The sequence below is a fragment of the Canis lupus genome, chromosome 37 (assembly GCF_048164855.1).
Source record: "Canis lupus baileyi chromosome 37, mCanLup2.hap1, whole genome shotgun sequence".
Lineage (NCBI taxonomy): Eukaryota > Metazoa > Chordata > Mammalia > Carnivora > Canidae > Canis > Canis lupus.
Window position 1 is genome coordinate 4,113,812 of NC_132874.1, and position 13,734 is coordinate 4,127,545.

Genomic DNA, 13,734 nt, shown 5'->3' on the forward strand with positions numbered 1-13,734 from the left:
ATCCCTGGGTGGCGCAGTGGTTTGGCGCCTGCCTTTGGCCCAGGGCACGATCCTGGAGACCCGGGATCGAATCCCACGTCGGGCTCCCGGTGCATGGAGCCTGCTTCTTTCTCCCTCTGCCTGTGTCTCTGCCTCTCTCTCTCTCTCTCTGTGACTATCATAAATAAATAAATAAATTAAAAAAAAAAAAAAAACAATGGAAATACCTTGTAGAGTTTTAATCTCTCATTAACACAAATCTGAACTATTTAATAACTCCATTACCTTTATTTCAAGATATCAAAACACATCTACATATGTGCGATTTGTTTTTATATTACCTGCAAATGTAACAACTTGCTGCAAGACAAGAGTGTTTCTATGCCTTTGAACCCCAGCCCTATGCCCCATCCACTCACCATCCAGTAGATCACCACCACAGGTATTACACTAAAGTAATGAAACTCAATCCTGAGATTAAAGTGTGTTAAATATTGTGACTTCAAAAATAAAGCTGTATACAACTCCTGAGATTTCTCAGTCTGTTTATCAAGAATAAAGTATTTAGTAAACGTCACTTTCAGATGCTATCTTCTGCTCCATTTCCTTAGGCTTCCAAAAACAGTCCATTAAGAATATCATTCCTTGACCTTGTTAAACGGAGGTAAGACTGCTCGTTCATTTACATAACCAAACACTTGTGCTTCAAGTGATTTTAAATTTGGAATTAAAATGATTCACTTATTTAATACAAGAAGCATCCTGCCGTCAGCAAACCAGAGCTAGTTGACATTTGACATTTTGAAATCCTACTTGATCTAACTACCTTCAAGAACTTTATAAACCATCAGTAACTTACTCTTCATCAGACTTAAGAGGTAGTTGCTTTTCCCTTTATTAAAGAGACATGACTCCTGAAAAAAAATTTTTACCCAAGTCCACAAACTAAGTCACACCAAAAGGAAAAAGGCCAAAACTCTATTCTGTGTCTCAACTGGGCTTTCAGTTCTTCCCATGTCACAGCTGATACTTATAACCTATGTACAGTGATGAATAAGATCCTAAGATCAAAAACAGCAGCAGTGCTGAGGTGCGACCAAGAGTATCCCAAGGATTATGAAAATCATCACACACATTCATGATGCTAGAGTGTTATGTACATCCAAGTCCAACACCCACACTACGGGTGCCCCTGACCCACGGGGAGGTGCCAGGTGGGCCACTCAGTGCTGAGACCAACCCAGCTGGTGCCTTTGTATCTGCCAGCTTCTAGTGGCTTCTTATAAGCACACACAGGAGTGAGGAAAACCACTTACAACTCCATCTGTTTTCTTTCTATAATCAGCTACTGGAATAGCAGTTTTATTCCCATCATCAAACCACTCAGTAAATGGACTCAACTTCTTCATATGACATCCTGTTGTAGTATTAGGTAACCCCAACATTATCAACACATCTACTGTTTTACTACTATTATACTATAGTTTAAGAGCTGCTCTGGACACTCTGAAGTTTATCTACTTTCTGGTGTCAGGAGGCCCATCTGTCAAGCTCTAAGGTATAGGCATATAGATTAACTGGGCTACATATACCTTCTTTGGTGGGTGAGGAGTGGTTGAGGGACACCTCTATCTACTCTAAATCAGGGAATGACCACAGAGCTAGAAGACAGTAACAGAATGGAAACAGTTTCTTTCAACATTACTTCCAAAGGCTTCCATTATAGCCAAGCAAAGAAAAATAGTTTTATGTGTCAAGGAAGCAAAAATCTTAATTAAATGGAATCCATTTAAGCTGATATTAAATCACTTCCTTGTTATCTGCCTTATACGAAAAGGGGACAAATACAATAATATAAATGATGTTAAAGATGGATTTAAAGCACAAACTTTCAGAGTTTAAGGTTAGTATGTATTTTCCTACCTTTCCAGGCTCCTGAGAGTCAGGAAGGTCCCAAGAACATGATCCCCTTACTAAGAACTCCTGCTGCCTGATGTCACTGTGAGCCTGTCAAGTTTTCAGGCTTCGCTTGGCAGGAAAACCACACTTTTCTTGATATGTATACATCAGGAAATCTATACAACATCTACTCTCACATCATGTGTATGAAAGCAGCATTTTAAGGTTGTGGGAAATAGAATTTTGGCTTTTTAGAGAACATGTACTTTGCCTTCCTTACTCAATTTTGAAAATGCAGTTAAGTTCTAGCATTGTGAGTGCCAGGAGATCTTCATCACCAGACATTATAATTTAAGTGATTTTTTTCAAGTCCTGTCTCTATAAAAGAAAATAATGAGAGTACCAGAAGTTTCCCATGACTACCATGAAAAAGAACCCAGTCTCTACAGGGTTGATGTCGTTAACGGTTTGTTAGGATACTCCTTCCTGATCCGAGTCCATCCAGCCGGATGCTGTGCTTCATTTCCATCCTTCTGTCTGTCTGAAGGGACTTTTTGGGTAAAGAAGCCATCTAAATAAAGCATGAAAATTAACCATTTTAGTTTGTGTCTTAAAAGAAACGCCACTAGTAAAATGAGAGGTCACTCACTACCAGATGAGGGGAGGACTACAAGCCCTGAATCCATATCCTAAGTATTCATTCCTGCTGTAAATTACAAGTAGAAAGGTAAGAAAAAGGATCAACTTTACATCTTTTCTTAATGAGAACACTAGGTTCTCCACACTTCAGTCTGGGTCATGACAAGGCCTGCAGCAGAACTGCCAGTATCTGTGTAAATGCAGAATGCTCAAAGAAGAGCTAGGTATTCTGCACTGAAGACTGTCCTGTGTATGTGCCAGGCACTGCGCTTCACAGCTCCTACATAATTCTCCTGTTAACACGATGAAACAAGTGCTTCTGACTTAACTGACAGATGGGGAAACTGAGGGATGCTTAGAGCAATTCAAGAACTTGCTCAGGGTCACAAAGCTGACAATGCAAGCCTAGGCAGTGTGCCTTCAGAACCTGGATGTCGTCCCTCAGCAATGCTGCTGCAAACCACACCCTTCATACCACGGGAGGCAAAGGAGCTTCTAGTTGTCGTCCCAGGAATGACAGCAAACGCCTCCAGATGAGGCCACTTCCCATAAACATAATTCCTGTAATCAGCCAAAACACTCTATGGTCCTAAAAGAGAAATCAGAGTTCATTTCAATTACAAAAAGTTTCCTTAGCAGCAAAATTCCCCAAATTATTACTGCCCCAGAGCTTAAAAGAAGCCTTTGGTTATTTGTACAGCTTTCTCCTACAGAAAGGAATGAAGAACAAGGCTTTAAAGCACCAGAGACCAAGAATCAGAAAATAAATTAGAAGGGAAACATGATATAAAAGGGTTTAAGTATTTTAAAATCATCTGTAGGCCAAACAGAACTACTTTTTGTTTCCTCCCAGTCTGTGTCTACATGTACACAAATGTGAATAGCTATAATCATATAGGACATACAACTTGATTTACATTTTTTGCTTAAAGCGGTGATTCCCAAGCCATGAGGTAAGGTGTCCTAGGTATCACAAAACCTCTGAATATTTTAAGTTTTCAAGGAAAACACAGTGACATCAGCAAAACAGACCTAGCTACTTCATAAACAACTTGTTAGGTAATATCATAGAACTACAATGTAACAAAAGAAACTTCGGGTTTAGTAATCCTATGAAAAAATTACTAAGACACTAGACACTAAACATCATGAACCAAGAAAGTTTGGGAATCTCTGGTTTACAGTAAACATTTCCCTGTCATTTTCACACTCGTACCATTTTGGCAGTGTAAAGTACAAGGTTCATGCATCAGTGTATACAACCACACACATTACGTTTCCTCTCCCACAGAAAGGGACTTCATCTACAGCTATGCCACTAGCTGGCCCTTAGCCACAGCTTGGTTACCTCCAGTGAGAACTCCCCTGCCCCAAGGCAGTCCCGTTACCCAATGATTAGTTCTCCCCAGTGCAAGTGCATACCCTCTATGAAAGAGAAACCCATTGCTTTGGAACATGAATTTAGACATATGTATCAGGAAGACAAGTGCTAACATGAGTTAACTGTTTTTCAGGGAACGCATTTCCAGTTATCCGAAAAGAGGGCCCTAGTTTATTAAGTAAAAATTATATTTAAATGAGATTTAGAACAGATTACTACCTTCTTTGCTATAGACTGGTTCTATAATTCACCTATGAATAAAAATCTGGGAATGCCAAAATGTGATGAACTAGAGAGGTAAGTTCCAACCAAGCTCCAAATTCCATATATGTGAAGAAATTATGGGAAGATGGCATAGCAGGAGGACCCAAAGCTTGCCTCATATCACAGGTACAACTAGATAACACATTAGTGTAAATAACCCAGAAAATGGCCTGACGACTGGCAGAACAAACTCCACAAGGAAATGGGAGAGGAAGCCATACCAGAGAGGGAAGGAAGTGCAGAGCCACGGTGGGGAGCTAAATGAAACCTCCAGATGAGAACACTAGGTTCTGTGGAGCTGTCCATGAGAGGGAGGAGCCTGCCAAAACAGAGAAGGGAGAGTATCAGACTATCATGCTGGGGAACCTGCACGGGAAGATGAATCCCCATAACATTTGGCTCTGAAAACCAAAGGGGCTGAATTCTGTGAGTTCTTACAATCAACAGGACTTAAAACCTGGGATTTTAAAAATCAGCAGGCTCAACTTTAAGAGAGCTGAGAGGGTGAGAGGAAACCGAATCCCTACCATTAAAGAGACAACACAAAGAACAGCCTGGGAAGATGAAGCACAGAAGCAGCAGTCTGAAGACCGTCTGGGGCATACAGCAGGTGAGTTGTTCACTCAGCTCTGAGAGTGTCCTGGAGAGACCGAGATCTTGGGGGATTCCTCTAGGAAGAAAGGACCTGTAGGGGCTATTCCACATTTAGAGTGGAAATGAAAGACCATAAGTGATGAGAGTATGAAATGTAGGAAACACAAAAGCAGTAGAAATAAGTCTAAGAAATAAGTAGAAATCAGTCAAAGGATATAGTAAATAAAAGGATGTAAAGTGTGACATCATATCCCTAAAATATGGAGGGGAGAGGAGTAAAGAAAGGGTTCAACTTAGGCAACCATCGGCTACCTGCAGAAGATGTTCTATATCCACCGGTGGTAACCACAAATCCACCAGCCATAGATATGCAAACAATAAAAAGAAAGGAACCCAAGTCTATCACCACAGCCAGCCAGCTGATCATGAGAGGAGAACAAGGGAAAAAGAACACAGAAGCACTACACAACCCAGTAAACAAGTAACAAATGGCAACAAGTACACATATATCAATAATTACTCTGAATGTAAGTGGACCAAATGCTCCAATCAAAAGACAGAGGGTGATAGAATGGATTAAAAAAACAACACCCATATGTGTGCTGCCTACAAGAGGTGCATTTCAGACTTAGAATGACACCTGCAGATGGAAGGGGAGAGGATGGAGAAGCGTTTCTCATGTACATGGATGTGAAAGGAAAGCCAGAACAGCAATACTTATATCGGGGGCGGGGGGGGGGGGGCAGACTTTAAAACAAAGACTGTAACAAGAAGCAAAGAAGAACACTATATAATCATAAAAGGGACAATCTAGGGATCCCTGGGTGGCGCAGCGGTTTGGCGCCTGCCTTTGGCCCAGGGCGCGAGCCTGGAGACCTGGGATCGGGTCCCACATCGGGCTCCCGGTGCATGGAGCCTGCTTCTCCCTCTGCCTGTGTCTCTGCCTCTCTCTCTCTCCCCCTGTGTGACTATCATAAATAAATAAAAAAAATAAATAAAAAAAGGGACAATCTAACAAGAAGATATAACAATTGTAAATATTTCTGCACCCAACAAGGGAGCACCCAAATACATAAAGCAGCTAATAACAAACATAAAGGAAGTACAATAGTAATGCAAGAATAGCAGGGGACTTTAACATCGCACTTACATCAATGGACAGATCACCCAAACAGAGAAGCAACAAGGAAACAGTGGCTCTGAATGACACACTGGACCAGATGGATCTAACAGATACATTCAGAGTATTCCGTCCTACAACAGCAGCATACATCCTTTTCAAGTGCACATGGAACATTCTCCAGAAGAGATCACATATCAGGCCACAAAATAGGCCTCAACAAATTAAAAAAGAATTAAGTCATACCATCTATCTTTTCTGATCACAATGCTACAAAACTAAAAGAAAAAACCTGGAACAAACATAAATACATGGCAGTTAAATAACATGCCACTAAACAACAAAAGGGTCAACCAAGAAATCACAGAGGAAATAAAATTACAGGAACACAAAGGAAAATGAAAAACCAATGATCCAAAAATCTTTGGGATGCAGCAACACCAGTCCTAAGAGGAAAGTTCATAGCAATACAGGCCTACTTCAAGAAGCAAGAAAAATCTCAAACAATGTAACCTTATGCCTAAAGGAGCTAGAAAAACAAACAAAACCAAAAAATCAGAAGGAAAGAATATTTGAAATAAAATAAAAACTAAAAAAGTAGAACACATCAGTGAAACCAGGAGCTAGTTATTTGAAAAGATCAACACGACTGATATACCTTTACCAGACTCATCAAAAAGAGAAAAAGAGGGCAGCCTGGTGGTGCAGCGGTTTAGCGCTGCCTGCAGCCCAGGGCGTGAGCCTGGAGACCCTAGATCAAGTCCCACGTCAGGCTCTCTGGGCTCTCTGTATGATGCCTGCTTCTCCCTCTGCCTGGGTCTCTGCCTCTCTCTCGCTCTCTCTGACTGAATAAATAAATAAATCTTAAAAAAAAAAAAAAAAAAAAACAACCTCCCAAATTCATTCTGTGAGGCCAGCATTACCCTGACATCCAAACCAGACAAAGACACTATAAAAAAGAGAACTACAGACCAGAATCTCTGATGAACACAGATGCAAAAACCTCAATAAAATACTAGCAAACAAAATCCAACAATACATTAAAATAATCATTCACCACAATCAAGTGGGATTTATTTCTGGGTTGCCAAGGTGGTTCTGTATATGTAAATCAACCAACATGATATACCATAACAAGAGGAAAGGATAAAAACCTTATGATCATTTCAACAGATGCATAAAAAGCATTCAATAAAATACAATGATTCACTATAAAAAACCCTCCACGAAGTAGGTTTAGAGGGAAAATACCTCAATGTAATAAAGGCTACATATGAAAAACCCACAGCAAACCTCATACTCAAAATATAAGCTTAAAAAAAAAAAAAAACAAAAAACTAAGCTTTTCCCCCAAGATCAGGAATAGGACAAGGATGTCCACTTTCATCACTTTTATTCAACACAGTACTGGAAGTACAGCAATTAGACAACAAAAAGAAATAAAGGCATCCAAATTGGCAAGGAAAAAGTAAAATTTTCACTATTTGCAAATGACATGATACTATATATAGAAAACCCTAAAGACTACACCAAAAAACTGCTAGAACTGATAGAAGAATTAGTAAAGTTGCAGGATACAAAATCAATGTACAGAAATCTGTTCTATTTTTATACACCAATGATGAAGCAGAAGAGAAACTAAGAAAACAATCCCATTTACAATTGCACCCCAAATAAGAAGATACTTAGGAATAAACATAACCAAAAAGGTGATAAAGACCCGTACTCTGAAAACTATACTGATGAAAGAAACTGAAGACAACACAAAGAAATGGAAAGACGTTTTATGCTCATGGGTTGGAAGAATACTGTTAAAATGTCTATAACTACCCAAAGCAATCTACAGATTTCATGCAAACCCTATCAAAATACCAACAGCATTATTCAGAATTAGAACAAATAATCCAAAATTTTTATGGAACCACAAAGACCCCAAATAGCCAAAGGAATGTCAAAAAAGAAAAACCAAAGCTGGAAGAATCTCTATTCTGGACTTCAAGTTATATTACAAAGCTGTAATCATCAAGACAGTATGGTACTGATACAAAAACAGACACAAAGATCAATGAAACAGAAGAGAGAATCCAGAAATAAACCCACAATTATATGGTCAGTTGACAAAGGTCATCTTCAACAAAAGAGGAAATAATATCCAACGGGAAAAATACTCTCTTCAGCAAATGGTTTGGGATAACTGAACAGCCTCATCCAAAAGAATGACACTGGACCACTTTCTTACACCATATACAGAAATAAATTCAAAATGGATTAAAGACCTAAATGTGAGACCTGGAATCACAAAAATCCTAGAGAGGAGCACAGGCAGTAACTTCTTTGACACTGGCCATACCAACTTCTTTCAAGATATGTCTCCTGAGGAAGGGAAACAAAAGCAAAACTAAACTATTGGGACTACATCAAAATAAAAAGCTTCTGCACAGCACAGGAAACAATCAGCAAAACTAAAAGGCAGCCTATAGATTGGGAGAGGATATTTGCAAATGATATACTTGATAAAAGAGCTAGTATCCAAAATATATGAAGAACTAAAATAACACCCAAAACCCCAATAATCTAATTAGAAAATAAGACTGGAACAGACATTTCTACAATGAAGATACCCAGATGGCTAACAGGTTCATGAAAAGATGCTCATCATCACCTATCATCAGTGAAATGCAAATCAAAACTATAATTAGGTATCATTTCATACTGATCAAAATGGCTAAAACCAACAGCACAAGAAACAACAGGTATTGTTGAGGATGCGGAGAAAAAGGAACCCTCCTGCACTGTTGGTGGGAACGCAATCTGGTGTGGCCACCGTGGAAAACAGTTCGGAGGTTCCTCAAAAAGGTAAAAATAGAGCAGCCTGGGTGGCTCAGCAGTTTAGCGCTGCCTTCAGCCCAGGGCGTGATCCTGGAGACCCGGGATCGAGTCCCACATCAGGCTCCCTGCATGGAGCCTGCTTCTCCCTTTGTCTGTGTTCTGCCTCTCTTTCTCTGTCTCTCATGAATAAACAAATAAAATATTAAAAAAAAAAAAAAAAAAAAGGTAAAAATAGAACCACCTTACCATCAAGCACTCTTCTGGGTACCTACCCAGAGAATACAAACACAGTAATTCAAAAGGGATATATGCACCCCTGTGTTTATATTTATAGCAGCATTATGTATAATAGCCAAGATGCGGAAACAACCCAAGTGTCCATTGATGAATGAATTAAAAAACGGTGTGTGTGTGTAAATACACAAAATACAACGGAATATTACTCATCCATAAAAAAGAATGAAAATCTTGCCACTTGCCAAGACATGGATGTTAGCCAGGGTATTATGCTAAGTGAAACAGAGAAAGACAAATACCATATGATTTCACTCATAAATGGAATTTTTAAAAAATTTTATTTATTTATTCATGAGAGAAACAGAAAGAGGCAGAGACACAGGCAGAGGGAGAAGCAGGCTCCATGCAGGGAGCCTGATGTGGGACTGGATCCTGGAACTCCAGGATCACACCCTGAGCCAAAGGCAGACGCTCAACTGCTGAGCCACCCAGGTGTCCCGATAAATGGCATTTAAGAAAGAAAACAAGCAAATGGAAAAAAGAGGAGACAAACCAAGAAACATACTCTTAACTACACAGAATATGCCCTAATGGTTACCAGAGGAGAGGTGGATGGGGTGTGGGGGAAATAGGTGGGGAATAAGGAGGACATCAAGTGGTGGATGGAAGTGTTGAATCACTATATTGTAGACCTGAAACTAATAGAACACTGTAATTACTGGAATTAAAATAAAAACTTAAAAAAGAAAATCACCATTTGGTAACTATCACAGTAATATTTGATACAGGCATGAATTAATTTTGGATCAACTGAGGCATGTGAAAACTAGAAGGTGAAAATTTAATAACAGGATTTTTTACACAGTCTCAAAGTATCTTCCTACAAGATGCTTTGTTCCACAGAGAAACAGAGTAACTTTATAGGAGAGAAAGTTGGCAGACAGTACCTTAACCTAATGATCAAAGTTGTTTTCACCAGTGAGAGGAAAGACAAACGTCACATGCCTCCTGATGGGACTCAACAAAAGAACATACGGACATAAGGCATAGGCAGAACCTATTAAAAGGATATGAAGAGGGTAGCCCAGGTGGTCAGCAGTTTAGCGCCGCCTTCGGCCCAGGGCCTGATCCTGGAGACCTGGGATCAGGTCCCGCATTGGGCTCCCTGCATGGAGCCCGTTTCTCCCTCTGCCTGTGTCTCTGCCCCTCCCCCCCCGTCTCTCATGAATAAGGTCCACAGACCCTTCAGCACTGTTTCAATGTCAGCTTCCCGATTTTGACATCTGCACTGCGGTTAGGTATAAGAATGTCCATGTTTTTAAGAAGCATATACTGAAATCTTTAGAGGTAAAGGGGCATCACATCTGTTGCTTACTCTCACGTGGTCTTAGGAAAAAAAGGCTGCAAATAAATACAGAAGGAGAGAGGGAATGTGATACAATGTTGGTGTTTAAAGAATTTGCTCCAAGCCTCTATGGCCATTCTTTTGACTATTCTTAGAACAGCCTGAAAATATCTTAAAAAGTAAAAACTGGGACGCCTGGGTAGCATAGTGGTTGAGCATCTGCCTTTGGCTCAGATTATGATCTCGGGATCCTGGGATCCTGAGATCCAGTCCCACATCAGACTCCCCACAGGGAGCCTGCTTCTCCCTCTGCCTATGTCTCTCATTCTGTATCTCTCATGAATAAATAAAAATCTAAAAAAAAAAGAAAAAAAAAGTTTTTCCTATCCTAGGCTGACCATTGCCAATACTAACCCTGTCTACAGAGAAGCAGTGACTTTGACATCTGTGGATTTAATAAACATGCCTGAGCTCCTTTTCAGGTAACCTAGACATGTAATTTGTAACTGATGAAACCCTGACTGGAATCTTGTTCTAAGGGAGCCAATCACCCCATACTGAGCACACAGCTGACCACTGACCACTGACCACTTACATCTCATTATAACTGGGTTGCTCTACACCTAGGACTGCATATTCCGCCAGTATCAGAGAGGAATTTCTAAAAGTCCTTTTTAAAAAGAAATACGCATTTAGTGAGAAAATATTTAGGTATAAAATGAAAAAAAAAAAAAAGTTAGCCTGTAGAAAGTACAAACAAGGGGATTCCTGGGTGGCTCAGTGGTTCTGCGCCTGCCTTTGGCCCGGGGCGTGATCCTGGAGTCCGGGATCGAGTCCTGCGTCGGGCTCCTGGCATGGAGCCTGCTTCTCCCTCTACCTGTGTCTCTGCCCCCGATCCCCCTATCATGAATGAGTAAATAAAATCTTTAAAAAAAAAAAAAAAAGTACATACAAAAATATGATTCCTAACAAAAATGATCTAAGAGAATGACAGGAACTTGTATAAAGGGGTTCTGTAGCACACGGTACAGAATCTACAAAGGTCTTTAGAAGTTATCTTCGGAGAATTTCCAGGGTTGGTCTACATGGCACAAAATTTTTGGTTACTTCTGAACTTAATAATTTACATTTAGGCTTAACAGCCTCCTAACAGATGCCCAGCACACTTAAAATAAATCCAAACCCTTATTAGGCTCTACAAATTCATCTCCCACTTGTCTGCCCTCTGCCCTTGTTTCCTACCTCTCCTCCTGACTCACTCTCCTACTTCCTCCAGCCTTGCTGCTTCTTGAACAAGCACAGTCCATTCCCATTCACTCCAGTAATTATGTGTGTATTCCCTTGGCTTAGAACACTTTCCCCCCAGACCTTCCCACTTCCTAGTGTCATCTCCTCAGAAAGACATTCCTTAACCACCCTATCTCTAAAATGCTCTTAATCTCACCTCCTGTGAACATTCTCTGTTTTCACTGTGCTTTTTCTTCATGGCACTTGCCACCTAACATATTGTAAGTATGTTTGCTCTCTACAATCACATAACCTCCACGAGGGCAGGGACTCACTGCTATTTCCCCAGGGCTGAAAGCAGTGCACAGTATATAGCAGAAACACACACAAAAAACTGTTTATAAGATAAATGAATGCATTGCATTTATTTTTCTTTTACGTATATCATAAAGAGCATTAAAATGACTAACACCGTCAAGATTCTCCTTGGAAGCAGCACACAAGTTGAGATGTGAGAGGTAAGCAGAAGCTATCCAGGCAGAGGAGGTGGGAGCTGAGGGGGCTGTCAGGAGGAAGCATACCTGTGAAGAAATACTGATGCAACACCTATAGCAAGAGCAAGACAGCTGACTTCAGCATGGAGATGTCGGCACACATGCCAGGAAAAGCCCTTCAGGCCAAGGAGTCTGGATCTTTAAGGGCATCAAAAACCACTGAATATTTCACAGAAGAGTGACCATCAAGATCAGCTTCTTTTACAGATCACTTTTCAGAAGTGAAGAGTGATCCTAATAAGAGACAACATGGGTTCAAGTAGGATGACAGCCAAAGAGACAGAGAACAGATCTTTTAGATTAATGAGGACACAATCGACAGATGAATACATAAAGAAGATGTGGTATGTGTGTGTACACACACACACACACACACACACAATGGAATATTCCTCAGCCATCAAAAAGATATCTTGCCATTTGCAACAACATGGATGGAACTAGAGGGGGTATTATGCTTAGTGAAGTCAGTCAGAGAAAGACAAATACTATATGATCTCATATGTGGAATTTCAGAAACAAAGCAGGATCATAGGGGAAGGGAGGGAAAAATAAAATAAGACAAAATCAGAGAGGGAGACGAAGCATAAGAGACTTAACTCTAGGAAACAAACTAAGGGTAGCTGGAGGGATGGGGTAACTGGGTGATGGGCATGAAGGAGGGTGCGTGATATGATGAGCACTGGGTATTCTATGCAACTGATGATCATTGACCTCTACCTCTGAAACTAGTAATACACTATGTTAATTAATTTAAATAAAATTAAGGAAAAAGATTAATAAGGACACAGAGCCAGAGTGTGTTGAATACATATTATTTTCTTTTTTTTAAGATTTTATTTATTTATTCATGAGAGACAGAGAGAGAGAGAGAGAGAGAGAGAGGCAGAGACATAGGCAGAGGGAGAAGCAGGCTCCATGCAGGGAGCCCGATGTGGTACTTGATCCCGGGTCTCCAGGATCATACCCTGGGCTGAAGGCAGAGCTAAACCACTGAGCCACCTGGGCTGCCCTTTTTTCTAGAAATTCTATAGTAAAATATTTTCTGAAAAACCAGGCTTTGGTGACATTAAGAACTCTGGCAGCTTATATTATATTAAAGTGAAAAAGCAGCAAAATGTAGAGTGTAAGTCTTGGGCTCAGATCACAACTGTGATTTTATAGCACTGTGCCCCTGAGTAAATCACTTCAGTTTCCTGAGCCTATTTTCTCATCTATAAAGTAGGGATAACACATCCATCTCAGAGCTCTGTTCTCACTGAACCAAATAAAGGAAGTAAACTACCAATGCCTGGCACATGAGAATTAGAAAAAAGAGTTCTTCATTAGCATGGCCTCACAGTGAAATTCTGCTTACCACCACCTCATTGCATAATTCTGCATAAGCACCATCTCATGGTGTGATCCTGCATTATCAGTGCCTTTTGGTGCCATTCTGCCCGAGCATGCCTCAAAGTCCAATCCTGCATCACCACAGCCACACAGTATGATCCTGCAAGACCACTGCTTCACAGTGTAATACTGTCTTGTCAAACTTTCCCATGCATGGCCTCATTTTTTGAGAAATGTGAGTCAACCACAGCTACAGTTCTATTTATGTTACAACAGGGTCTAAAAATACTGCTTGAATTTTGAGTAAATTAGAGTATACATTTTAATTCACTAA

General features: G+C 40.3%; 1 protein-coding gene across 4 annotated transcripts in view; it reads right to left on the bottom strand.

Moving 5' to 3' along the window:
- Positions 1 to 245: 245 nt before the first annotated feature.
- Positions 246 to 13,734, bottom strand: part of MRS2 (magnesium transporter MRS2) — a 34,917-nt gene continuing 21,428 nt past the window's right edge. For 2 of the 4 annotated variants that reach the window (XM_072813889.1, XM_072813891.1), the window contains exons 10-11: positions 2,993 to 3,106; positions 246 to 2,449 (exon numbers count right to left, since the gene is read on the bottom strand). In XM_072813889.1, the coding sequence (XP_072669990.1) occupies positions 2,339 to 2,449; positions 2,993 to 3,106 (225 nt within the window). In that variant the 3' untranslated portion in view covers positions 246 to 2,338. Of the gene's footprint in view, positions 2,450 to 2,992; positions 3,107 to 4,383; positions 4,482 to 11,897; positions 12,096 to 13,734 lie in introns of those variants that run through there. The other 2 variants (XR_012025427.1, XM_072813890.1) reach the window with 2 other exon arrangements.